Source organism: Bufo gargarizans, chromosome 1 (assembly GCF_014858855.1).
Source record: "Bufo gargarizans isolate SCDJY-AF-19 chromosome 1, ASM1485885v1, whole genome shotgun sequence".
NCBI classification, from domain to species: domain Eukaryota; kingdom Metazoa; phylum Chordata; class Amphibia; order Anura; family Bufonidae; genus Bufo; species Bufo gargarizans.
In genome coordinates, this window is record NC_058080.1 from 378,159,604 (window position 1) to 378,173,016 (window position 13,413).

The 13,413-nt window shown below is 42.1% G+C and overlaps 1 protein-coding gene across 6 annotated transcripts in view; it reads left to right on the top strand.

Moving 5' to 3' along the window:
- LOC122931096 (survival motor neuron protein-like) overlaps positions 1-13,413 on the top strand; it is a 70,054-nt gene that overhangs the window by 56,452 nt on the left and 189 nt on the right. For all 6 annotated transcript variants that reach the window (XM_044285031.1, XM_044285048.1, XM_044285064.1 and 3 more), the window contains 3 exons: positions 2,039-2,107; positions 2,200-2,349; positions 11,556-11,630. In XM_044285031.1, the coding sequence (XP_044140966.1) occupies positions 2,039-2,107; positions 2,200-2,349; positions 11,556-11,621 (285 nt within the window). In that variant the 3' untranslated portion in view covers positions 11,622-11,630. The remainder of the gene's footprint in view (positions 1-2,038; positions 2,108-2,199; positions 2,350-11,555; positions 11,631-13,413) is intronic.

A 13,413-nucleotide genomic window follows, 5' to 3' on the forward strand; every position in this document is an offset into this window, starting at 1 on the left:
TGAGATCTCTTTAGTATACTCACATATTTTATGGCTTTTAGTTATTTTTATAAAAAAGGCATTTTGTACAAGTTGCTTTTAAACTTTACTGCTGCAAATGCACAGAATTGTATGGTTACAACTGTCGTCAAACAGGGGAAGTAATATATGTAGTATTTGTATTATTCAGAGGCTGATTTGGAACTGTGGCCCTGAAAAATATGAAAGTGGCCTCATATGATGTTTGTGCCATATGTGTGCCAGTGTAAAAACACAATGAGATGCACTTAAAAAAAAAATTGGACCTAGCCCACCAACCATTATAGACAGCTCTGTAGTCAAATATGGAGGACCATCATGTTATATTCAGCCCTATAGTGACATGTGGGCAGCATGGTAGCACAGTGGTTAGCACTGATGTCCAAATCCAACCATGGAGTTTGTATGTTCTCCCTGTGTGCGGATTTTCTCCGTGTACTCTGGTTTCCCCCCACACTCCAAAGACATACTGATAGGAAATTTAGATTGTGAACTCCACTGTGGACAGTGAGTAATGATAATCAGTGATGGCCAGTTCGCATTGTTCGCCCCCGAACATATGCAGGCTGCCATCTTTTTTCACAAGTCCAGCGAGGCACAGGTAAGCCCTTACCTGTGCCGCTATCACGATCGGCGTGACTATCACATACGTGACACAGAGGGAGGGAAAGAGGAAGGCCCTGCCCAAGTGAGAGGGAAGGTGGTGACCCCTGACTCACCTTGCGGCTGGCACCTGGCTGCCCTGACGTCCCTAGACGGGTTCCTCACCCGTACGCCGATCACGTGCCTAAAACCCTGGCTTTCCCTAAGATGAGCCCTAGATAGTGAACAGGGCGGTGGGAACACTAGTCCGCACCACTAGCTCTAAGGGCCGCTTCACACGAGCGGATGCCGTGCGTGGCATCCGCTCCGTGAAAGAGTGCCAAGACCCGCTGCAGACTGCAGAGGCACGGAGCGGTAACATGACTGTTAATGCTCCGTGCCTCTCTGTGATCTCTTTACTACGAAATCACAGTGACAACTGTGATTTCGTAGTAAAGAGATCACAGAGAGGCACGGAGCATTAACAGTCATGTTACCGCTCCGTGCCTCTGCAGTCTGCAGCGGGTCTTGGCACTCTTTCACGGAGCGGATGCCACGCACGGCATCCGCTCGTGTGAAGCGGCCCTAAAGGAAAACACCAAGGGGAGGACAGACAATACAGACTCAACATATAATCCCAGGTGGGCGACAACAGGAGACAACAAAAAGCCCAACAGGGATCCGGAGGGTAGCACTCTGGAACAACAACCAGGATTCACAGCTCCAGTGGGTCAGTATAGAAGTCCAGGCAGGAAGCTCTATAACTGGCAACTAGAGAAGTGTGAGAGGAGAATATAAGGAGGTGGGGAGTGGCAGACAAGAAACAGCTGAGGAGGAGAAGCTACGGATCCCTGAGTGAGACAGAAAGGATAGCAAGGCAAACACAGAAAACAATCACTAAGAAACAACGTGATCTTTAGACATAGAGCGCGCAGCCACCCGCTGCGACTTCCTGACCCCGGGTATAACGGAGTCAGACGTGGCTCTTGACACCCTCGTGACAGCCGCGAGCCGGTCTGAAAACAGCGGGAGCAGGCAGTTCTGAGAACAGCCCGATGAAGGCCCCCGGTGGCTGTTCTCAAAACTGCCTGCTCCCGCTTACCGCACTTGTTTTCAGACTGGCTCGCGCACAGGCAAGGGCTTACCTGTGCCTCGCCGGACTTGTGAAAAAAGATGGCAGCGCGCATATGTTCGCGGGCGAACAATGCGAACTGGCCATCACTGATGATAATGTCTGTAAAGCGCTGCAGAATATGTCAGCACTATATAACTGAGTCAAATAAATAAAAAATAAATGTGGAGCCTAGTCATTACTTAGTCCGGTAGTGAGACACTATAACTATACATAGAGCCCTATAAAGATACGGAGCAGAAAGTCCAAGAAAATTTGGGAAAACAAGGTCCTATTTTTTACTGGTTTTCATTTTTGTCATTACAGGGCTGCTTTTGGCCACCACCGCCACCTCCTGTGAGAGCTCATCTTCCTGCCTGGCACAATTGGCCCCCTGTATGTCACTGTCACCTCATACCCTGTAATTTTCCCAGTGTTCTTTCAGACCCATTTGTAAATGTTGCTTGTTTTTATTTTCTTCCCCCTAGTCAGCACCCCTTCCCCCACCTCCACCACCACCCCCTTTCTTCAGCACAGAGTGGGAGGATTATGATGAAGAGGAACAAGAGGATGAAGATGTATTAGCTTGTATGCTTATGGCTTGGTACATGACTGGATATCACACTGGATTTTACAAGGTAATAGCTTCAAAAAGTATTTTCTGGAATTGTAGCATAACTGTTACCCACACTGTATTTCATGTTAACGTTAAAAAAAAAAAACTGTCACCATGAAAATGTGCAGTGGAGAAGCTGAACAGACTGATACATACAGTACAAAAGCTTTAGGGAGTTATGGAAAAAGTATTATTATTCAAAAAAAGAAGGGTTAATCGTTTATTTTTTATCAAGTAACAAGATGCAGATTGAATGAACATATGAGAATTTTAAAGGGTTTCTACCACCAGATTTGGTCCTATTTAGCTGACTGACACTAGCGATGTGCTAGTGTCAGCAGTCCATAACAGTGTTCTTACTTATCATCTGTCTGCTGCCGTTCACCTTAAAAACGTACTTTTATAGATATGCTAATGAGCCCCTAGGTGCTATGTGGGCGTCATTAGCACCTAGAGGGCTCCGTCCACTAACCATTTCAGCCGCCCATCGCGTTCCTCACTGTAAAGTAGTTGGCGCCTGTAATCTGTTCAGGATGTCTTCAGTTCAGTCATTTTGACTGATCAGGCAAAAGAGAAAACCGTGGCATGCCACGGTTTTATCTCCGGCGAAAAAAAACTGAACACTTGCCTGAATGCCGGATACGGCATTTTTTTCCATAGGGATATATTAGTGCCGTAGTATTAGTTCAAATTGCCGCATTGACGGATCCGGTATTCCGATCTGCGCATGCTCAGATCTTTAAAAATGTGAAAAAAATAAATACCGGATCTGTTTTGCCTGATGACACCGGGAAAACAGATCCGGTATTGCAATGCATTTTTCTGACTGATCAGGCATTTTTCTGACTGATCAGGATCCTGATACATCTGAAAAATGCCTGATCAGTCAGAAAAAATTACATGCGTTTGCATACAGTTTGCCTGATCAGGCAACGGAACTGTCTGACGGAATCAAACAACGCAAGTGTGAAAGTACCCTAAGGGTACTTTCACACTATCATTTTTTTATCCGGCATAGAGTTCCGTCCTAGGGGCTCTATACCAGAAAAGAACGGATCAGTTTTATCCTAATGCATTCTGAATAGAGAGAGCAATCCGTTCACTATGCATCAGGATGTTCAGTCTTTTTGACTGTTCAGGACGGAGATAATACCGCAGCATGCTATGGTTTTATCTCCAGCCAAAAATCCTGAACACTTGCTGGATCCGGCATTTTTTTCTATAGGAGTGTATTAGTGCCGGATCCAGCATTCAAAATACCGCAATGCCGGATCCGAAAAAAAGAGAAAAAACTAAATGCCAGATCCGTTTTTCCAGATGACACCGGAAAGATGGATCCGGCATTTCAATTCATTTGTTTGACGGATCAGGATCCTGATCAGTCTTACAAATGCCATCAGTTGGCATATGTTTTGATGGATCCGGCAGGCAGTTCCGGCAACGGATTTTTCTGCCGCAAGTGTGAAAGTACGCTAACAGTACTGGAGATTCAGTATAACTTGATATCTCTTGTAATTTATTCATTTAAATCTCTACACTTTCTATGCCTAGGAGACCAGTGCGGCTGCCTACACGACTACTGAGCTCAGAATGAGCAGAGATTCAAATGAACAACTTAAAAATTTTACTGAATCATTTCCCATAAACATATATATATATCCAATTGCAATTCTGCCCACCCACCTCATGTCCCAAAAAATGAAATAAAAAGTGATCAAAAAGCCAAATGTACCGCAAAAGAGTACCAATAAAAACGACAGCTTGTCTTGTAAAAAATAAGCCCTCACACAGCTCAGTCAGCAAAAAATAAAAATTCCAGCTCTTAAAAACCACTTACAAAATTCAGATGCTTCCATTCTAAGCGCTGTTGTGTAAATTTGGGGTTAAAGCACAGTACTTCTTTGACATACCTGTGGGGTCAATCACTACACTACATCACTATTTCTACACCCCTAGCAGAATTCCTTGGGGATGTAGTTTCAAAAATGGGGTTATTAGGGTTTCCACTGTACTGTTACCTCAGATTTATTGCAAGGTCTTTGTTTCTTTTGAGCCATTTGGAGGTGGGCGAATAGACAGGCGGACATTCTGCTTCGTGATTTTCTGATATAGAGCAGAATTCATGGTTCCATCAGTTATGACAAGTTATCTAGGTTCTGCCAAAGGAAATCCAGACCTTCACACTAGCACCACATTTGACTGTTGGTATCAGGTTCATATAGTGAAATGTGGTGTTAGCTTTACACCAGATGTAACAGGACATGTCTTCTAAAAGATGGCACCTTCAGACTAGTGTCTTTCTTACAGTATTGTGGAATCATGAACATTGACTTTGAATCAAGTGAGACATGCAGTCTTCTAGATTTTCAGATTACAGGCTATAGCTACTAGAGAGGGGTCGTTGATCCAGGGAGTTATCTGATTGCCTGATTGGAGTTGGGGAGGAATATTTTCCCTTAAGTGAGGAATATTGGCTTCTCCCTCACAGATTTATTTTTTTTGCCTTCCTCTGGATCAACTTGCAGGATAACAGGTCGAACTGTATGTACAGAAGTCTTCTTTCAGCCTTATAAACTATGTTACTATGACTCGTCTGTGCCCTCTTGGTGAAATTTTGGTAGGCTGGCCATTCCTTGTAAGGTTCACCATTGTTCCAGCCAGGTTTTCACTATTTGTGGATAATGGCTTTTACTATTTTGCTGTAATCCCAGAGCCAAATGCTTTGTAACCTTTTCTAGACTGGTAGATAAAAAAAAAAAAAAAAAAAAATCACATCTGTATTTGAATATCTTTAGAACATGGAATTATGTGCTGCTTTTTGAGGCTTCTAGCTTGCTTCATTAAGCTAAGGAGGCATTCAGATTTTTACATAGGACTAGGTAGAGCTAAACAGTATTTTTCCTTAAATAAATTAATCATTTAAGAACAGCATTATATGTTTACTTGGGGTATCACAGTAGCTTGATGATCTGAAACATTCAGTTGTGACACATATGTAAAAATAGAAGAAATTCGGAAGGGGCAAATACTTTTTCACAGCACTCTATATTACTTTAGTTTAGGGGTGCTCAACCTGCAGCTTGGGGGCCATATCCAGCCTGCGATGATGTTCATATGCGTCCCCCAACCATCTGTTCGCTAACATGCTTCTTTGTGTCTGTTGGTTGCTCATATGTATTTTACACGTGAGAGGACAATAACAGGTATTAAAAGGGTTGATCCCCTTCTTCACCCAGGCAGCCCCTCTGAGTGGAGCATTGGAGCAAGGCAAGGGCTGTTTTGTTTTTATTTTTACACTGCCAGGCAGAGGCTTCCGCCTAGCAGTGTTCCTGGTGTTGACACCGGCACTAGGGCAGCACTAAAGCTCACCCATTAGTGCCGGTGACATCATTGGGCTCACTGGTAGACAGAAGACTATGCCTAGCATTCCCATAGTGAGGTCTGTAACTTCATCGGATCTGCTGAAAAAGCCCTTGCCCTGCACGTTTCAGAACAGGTCAATGGAGAGCATCGGAGCATAAAAAGCTCCAATGCTCAACTCGAGCTGCATGGGTGAAGAAGGGTTCTGCTGTGAACCCTGACAACCCCTTTAATGTCGCACTGTGTAGTCATCTCTTGGACCCATCTACATTGCTATAATGGAGGTGTGATCCCTATGTGGCATTCCAGAAAGGAGTAATGGAAGTGGAGAAGGGGCCATGTATGGTATGCTGTTATCTTCATGGTCATTCATGAGAATAGTGAAGCACTTAGATGTTTCAGCAACTCCCTTAAACTATAATGGAGAAAAACACACCTTCTGGAGTATCGTATCGATACCGGGACAAAAGTATCAATTGGGTATCGATATTTCGATACCCACAACAACCCTAGTTGACATTAGTGTTTTTTTGGTCCTGTTATGATAACTAACTACTGTATGAAGGTATAATATTAAATATCTTTAACCTGTAACACTCCAGCTGTTGAAGATCACTGGTTTACATATAGAGTACATATATCCACACTAAATCTGCATTGTAAACAGGAATATAGGCTTACTGGAATTAGAAATAACAAACAGTGAACCATTTTTAGTTATCACAATCATAAACCACGCCAGTGTAATGTTTATGCTGAGACCCCTAGTGCCGCAATACCGCTGGTGCTCTGTGAATACCGCTAGTGAATGTGAGAGATGAACATGGAGGGGATTGTACTACATTGAGGTTTGCAGGATTACAGATACCGTTTGCACCTAGTAGTAGTTTGGATCAACATACCAAACTATACTCCAGTGTGAAGCACTGTGTATCACTAAATCTGGGTCTTTAGGTCAAATGGATGTAAATGAAAATAATGATTTATCCTCCTTTTTGTTATATGTTTGTTGTAGTTATTAAATGACATTGTAGCAATCGTATGTCTTTTTATAGTGTTTTACATGTTGCATATGTGTATCAAGGGTGGGGGATAAAAAGGTGGTTGCACCTCCCCTATTGGCCATGAGAAAGTCTGTTCTCATGAAACGGCCATTGGGATTCATCCCATATTTTTACCTGCTTTGGAGCCAATAAATACCGCTATTTTATGAAAACCGGTAACTGCCGTGACTTCTCTTCCCATTTTTAGTTAAGCTTTACAAAAACGGCGCATATCCTCACACACAATGTAGTCTGTGGCAAATGGCATTCATCACATGACTGGCACTCACGGCGAACAGTATGGGAAGATTCGTGATCTCTCCAGTGGTCAGGAGTCACTGGACTGTAATCTGTAATCACTGGTCAGGGATTTGACTGCTGTAAACAGAGATCAGTAACTTGTCAGAGCAGGGAATTTATATTCATGCTATCACTAACCTAGTGTGAAAAGTAACCTTTCATTTCACAGTTAAAATAGAAAAGAGAGATGTATTCAGTATCAAAAACACAAGGCTGCAATGTCAAAATGTCCATTGTGTTTTATCGGCTTGGAAATCTGTTAATGTATCACTATCCAGCAATATTCTCCGTTATACCTGATTTGCTGTAATACAGTAGATAGTCTTGCACGCACCTTGAAAAAAGTGGATTGGTGCAGCAGCAGAAAATCAAGGCTAGGAGCCCAATTTTTTCTTATGTATTTCATCAGTGGAAGATGGAGTGAGAAAGTTAAGTATATAGAAGATGGTAAGGTTTTTGAAGTATGAGGGTGTCCCTCTTGTTTATGCAGCAAAAAATGCTTTTTAACTTACCGTGATAGCAAAGCAAAAAACACAACTACAATAAAGTGGTGGTGACCACGTAAATTGCAAAAAAAATAAATGTTGACAGCTAGATTGCAAATTGACCAGAGAAATCTCCTTCAAATAAAGAACAATGTAAAAGTAAAACCTAACTTTTCATAAGAAAATACTAAAATCTATCCTGTATAAAAAGTATACCTTCTGACAGGGTTGCCAATGTCAACAAAACAACCAACAGTAGCCAAAAAATGATGATTAAACCAGCTCACATATGGTTGAAAGGAATGGTCTTACCAGACCATTGTCTTGTAGATCAAAAGCATAAATGAAAAGTAGTATATGTCCAGAGAGGGTCAAGGCAGGGCTAGGTAGCTTCCCCTAGTTGTCCCTACTTGGCCTTTTCTAACCTTTACATCCAGGTAGGTGGAGCACATGTCCTGAAAAGAGAAACCCCTCTGGACCATCCCTAGCAGCTGGCTAGGATGCCCTAGTTCCAATCCTAAGTAGGTGGTACCAATCCCACTCACATAATATACTGGGAAGGCTATAGGGCAAAGTAGCCAGTAAACAAAAATAATGTGTCCCTAATGTGTTTTAATTGGACTATGGCATCTTATCTCACCAGGAGACAAAACCCTACAAATACACCTATGACTGGCTGCTTTGTGTTAGCATCCAAAATCAGTGGTAGCCAGATGCAGTCAATCAGCCTGGCTAACTCCTACCCAATCAGCCTGGCTAAGTCCTACCCAATATATATATATATATATATATATATATATATATATATATATATATATATATATATATATATATATATAGTCAGATCCATAAATATTGGGACATCAACACTATTCTAACATTTTTGGCTCTATACACCACCACAGTGGATTTGAAATGAAACGAACAAGATGTGCTTTAACTGCAGACTGTCAACTTTAATTTGAGGGTATTTACATCCAAATCAGGTGAACGGTGTAGGAATTACAACAGTTTGCATATGTGCCTCCCACTTGTTAAGGGACCAAAAGTAATGGACAGAATAGAATTCACTTTTTAATACTTGGTTGCAAATCCTTTGCAGTCAATTACAGCCTGAAGTCTGGAACTCATAGACATCACCAGACGCTGGGTTTCATCCCTGGTGATGCTCTGCCAAGCCTCTACTGCAACCGTCTTTAGTTCCTGCTTGTTCTTGGGGCATTTTCCCTTCATTTTTGTCTTCAGCAAGGGAAATGCATGATCAATCCGATTCAGGTCAGGTGATTGACTTGGCCATTGCATAACATTCCACATCTTTCCCTTGGTTGCTTTTCCAGTATGCTTTGGGTCATTGTCCATCTGCACTGTGAAACGCTGTCCAATAAGTTCTGAAGCATTTGGCGGAATATGAGCAGATAATATTGCCCGAAACACTTCAGAATTCATCCTGCTGCTTTTGTCAGCAGTCACATCATCAATAAATACAAGAGAACCAGTTCCATTGGCAGCCATACTTTCCCACGCCATGACACTACCACCACCATGCTTCACTGATGAGGTGGTATGCTTAGGATCATGAGAAGTTCCTTTCCTTCTCCATACTCTTCTCTTCCCATCACTCTGGTACAAGTTGATCTTGGTCTCATCTTTCCATAGGATGTTGTTCCAGAACTGTGAAGGCTTTTTTAGATGTCTTTTGGCAAACTCTAATCTGGTGTTCCTGTTTTTGAGGCTCACCAATGGTTTACATCTTGTGGTGAACCCTCTGTATTCACTCTGGTGAAGTCTTCTCTTGATTGTTGACTTTGACACACATACACCTACCTCCTGGAGAGTGTTCTTGATCTGGCCAACTGTTGTGAAGGGTGTTTTCTTCACCAGGGAAATAATTCTTCGGTCATCCACCACAGTTGTTTTCCGTGGTCTTCCGGGTCTTTTGGTGTTGCTGAGTTCACTGGTGCGTTCCTTCTTTTTAAGAATGTTCCAAACAGTTGTTTTGGCCACGCCTAATGTTTTTGCTATCTCTCTGATGGGTTTGTTTTGTTTTTTCAGCCTAATGATGGCTTGCTTCACTGATAGTGACAGCTCTTTGGATCTCATCTTGAGAGTTGACAGCAACAGATTCCAAATGCAAATAACACACTTGAAATTAACTCTTGACCTTTTATCTGCTCATTGTAATTGGGATAATGAGGGAATAACACACACCTGACCATGGAACAGCTGAGAAGCCAATTGTCCCATTACTTTTGGTCCCTTAACAAGTGGGAGGCACATATGCAAACTGTTGTAATTCCTAACACTGTTCAACTGATTTGGATGTAAATACCCTCAAATTAAAGCTGACAGTCTGCAGTTAAAGCACATCTTGTTTGTTTCATTTCAAATCCATTGTGGTGGTGTATAGAGCCAAAAATGTTACCATTGTGTTGATGTCCCAATATTTATGGACCTGACTGTATATAGCAAAAAGTGAGTACAACCCCCTCACATTTTTGTAAATATTTTTTCTTATCTCTTAATAGGACAGCACTGAAGATATGACACTTTGAGCGGAAGAGCAAACTCAGCTATATGTATCACCTAATCAAAAGCAGCCTGTGGAATAGAAGTGCATTGGAGACAGCCACTCCTTAGATGGGATGATAGGATTTAGACCTTACCTGATATTATAAAATCTGAGTTTATTGGCCAATATATTTCAGGTTATTGGCCAATATATTTTGATCAAAACACATCTGTGCCATCCTTCCACAGCAAGGTAATCTCAGTCAGTCAGGAACCTACTCTATTTGATACCTGTCACCACACCTCCAAGTCTGATTGCACTATTATTCCACCTAAGGAGTGGCTGTCTCCAATGCACTTTTTATTATCCCACTTATTCCACAGGCTGCTTTTCATTAGGTGATGCATATAGCTGTCCCTGTTCTTACTCTAATTGGATGCTTGATTGCACACAGAGGTAACAATTAGCAGCACACTATGGGGGGAATTTATCATGAGAGGAATATTTGCTTGAGTCTGCATTGGAGTACTTTGTGCCACATTTATCAAATGTCTTATGTTACTTGATAAATTTGGCTTGATCTTAAACCTAACCCTTCTGTCTAGAGAATCTACTCCAGTTTTCCTACTCCACCCTCTTCTTGGAGTGAGATCGTGACTTTTTTGTGACTTTCTTTAATTTCCCATGTCAATATCTATATTAAAACAAAAACCATAAACTCCTGCAATTTTCACACTGACCACTAAACCTAATAATAGGCAGTTATCTGCTTATCTGTCTTTCTAATCCTGCATGTAATGATATCACCTTTGGTGTATCCTGTCTTATCTATACACATTCACAATAGGTGATTGTCAGAGCTTATTTATTCTTACCTTTTAAAATGACCTATGCAAAGGTCACAGAACATGCCTAGAAAACTGATGTATTTATTTTTTCCCTCTCTGGACATACCATCTGGTTCATTCATGATTCAGATCCACAGGACCTGGTAAGACCATTCCTTTCATCTATACATATGCTGGTTTTAATCATCACTTTTTGCCTACCATTGGTTGTTTTGATGACCATGGCACCCCAACCAGTGAAGATTTTTGGGGTCATTTATGACCAGATATATCTGTCGTACGCCATGGTGCGGCAGAATCTGCGACTTCTTCCCTGCTCATGCAAGGTCTAAAAAAGTGGGGAAGGGGATGGGCCGGTAGGCCCGTCTCATTCGACATTTTCTCCGCCTGGTTTAGGCGTAGAAAATGGTCTAAATGTAAGACAGCTTGGAAGCTGTCTTACATTTAGAAGTGGAGCTGGATGCGCCGAAGTTATGTAGAGGCCGGTGCCACTGCCGGCTATAGGGGATAGTAAGACCGGCGTCTAAAACGCCAGTCTTAATAAATGTGCCCCTTAGTCTTTTTATACTGGATACATTTTTAATTAAAAGTTACCTTTAACTTTTACATTGTTCTCTATTTGGAGAATATTTCGCTGGTCATTTTACTAATTTAATAGTATTACCAATTTGTTTGCTGTTTAGGGGCTAAAACAGGGTCGCGCTGAAGCTTTGAGACCCAACCTTAAAAAAGGATCCAGAAGAAAATAGCGTGATCAGGTGAGCATTTTTTTCTCTTCCAGGAATGGGTTTTATGTATAGTCTGACTGAAGCAGCGTCGTTTTTCTCATTGTGTCATGGACATATGGAATTAAGAACTTGAGGATCCTATCTGTGTAATTTATAGAACTATAGAAAAATATAGTTTAGAAAGGACTGTGTTTTAGGCACATAAAACCATAACAGAGCAGTGATCTTAGGTTTTCCCAAATTTATTTTTTACTCATGACCTATGACCTGACCTAATAGGGCGGACACCTGGGACACTTGCCGATCAGCTGTTTGAGAAGGGAGCAGCGCTTGCAGTATCACCGCCTTCTCTCTGCTTTTTCTTAGGCCGAGTGACGGCACATTCGTCGATTACATGGCCTAGGAGCAGCTCATCCCCATTCAAGTGATTGGAGCTGAGTTGCAGTACCTAGCACAGCCGCTGTACAATGTATGGCACTATTTTTGGTGAGCAGTGAGAAGGCAATGGTGCTCACAGGAGCGTCACTGCCTTCTCAAACAGCTGATCGGCAGGAGTCCTGGGTGTCGGACCCCCACTGGTCAGATACTGATGACCCATCCAGAGGATAGGAAAACCCCTTTAAAGTTAAAGCATTCTTATCATAGCAGGTCTGTTTCCAGAATAAGCCATTTTGTGTATGGGCATAAAATCTGTATTGTTGACAAAAATGTTATCACTTGTGTTCTCCTTTGCAGACTGCATCTTTAATTGAGTGTTAAATGAGTTCAGCTCCAGAAGGCTTAGGCTACTGTCACACTAGCGTTTTTACTGGATCCTGAAGGGTTCAGCAAAACGCTGAACAGTATGATCTGTAACATAGCCAAGACGGACCCGTCAGGAACTCCATTGAAAGTCAATAGAGGACGGATCCATCCCCATTGACTTGCATTGGGGGTCATGCCGGATCCATCTTGCTCCGCATCCCAGAACGGAAAGCAAACTACAACATGTTGCGGTTTGCTCTCCGGTATGGAAACGCAATTAAATGGAATGGAATGCATTTTGGAGCATTCCGTTCTGTTCAGTTCAGTTTTGTCCCCATTGACAATGAATGGGGACAAAACTGAATCGTTTTTTTTCAATATTGAGCCCAATACCGGAAAACTAAAACGCTAGTGTGAAAGTAGCCTTAGGCACTACAGCTATGATCTCCCACACTCTGGACCATGCACCCTGTCCCACATAGCACTGTGCCTCCCAGAGTGAGGCACAGAGTGAGCTCCCCATGGTCCTCCAAGGCTTACTAGTGTAAAAAATTGTTTGCTCCTCCATGAGACTTAACTGCCCACCTATCTACAAACCCTAAAATGAATTAAAATAAAAAGCATCTCTAGCACCATTATCGGCAGCTTTGGTCTGGTTCTTCTGTCACTGTTTTTACAAACAGCGTTATTAATCCTGGATAAGGCATGTGACCACTGCAGCCACTCATTGTCCTCAGCAGTCTACGTCACCACTGCTGTTTGTAAACAAAAAGGAGAACTGGACCGCACCGCTTGTCTAAGATTTATAATAAAAGGGGTTCTCCAGGATTTTAATATTGATGACAACCAGAGCGCGGCCTTTTCTTTAACCAGCTGATTGGCGGGGTGCCGGGTGCTGAACCCCCACCGATCAGATATTGATGACCTATTCTTCAATTACACATCCTCTTTATACTTAAAAAGACTGAGCAGTGCTACTAGTGTCTCCGCAGTACATTGTAATTTGTAGAAATATTGCACCATTTTACAATTGTACAAGAAGCTAAATGCTTAGTTTATTAAATCTTTG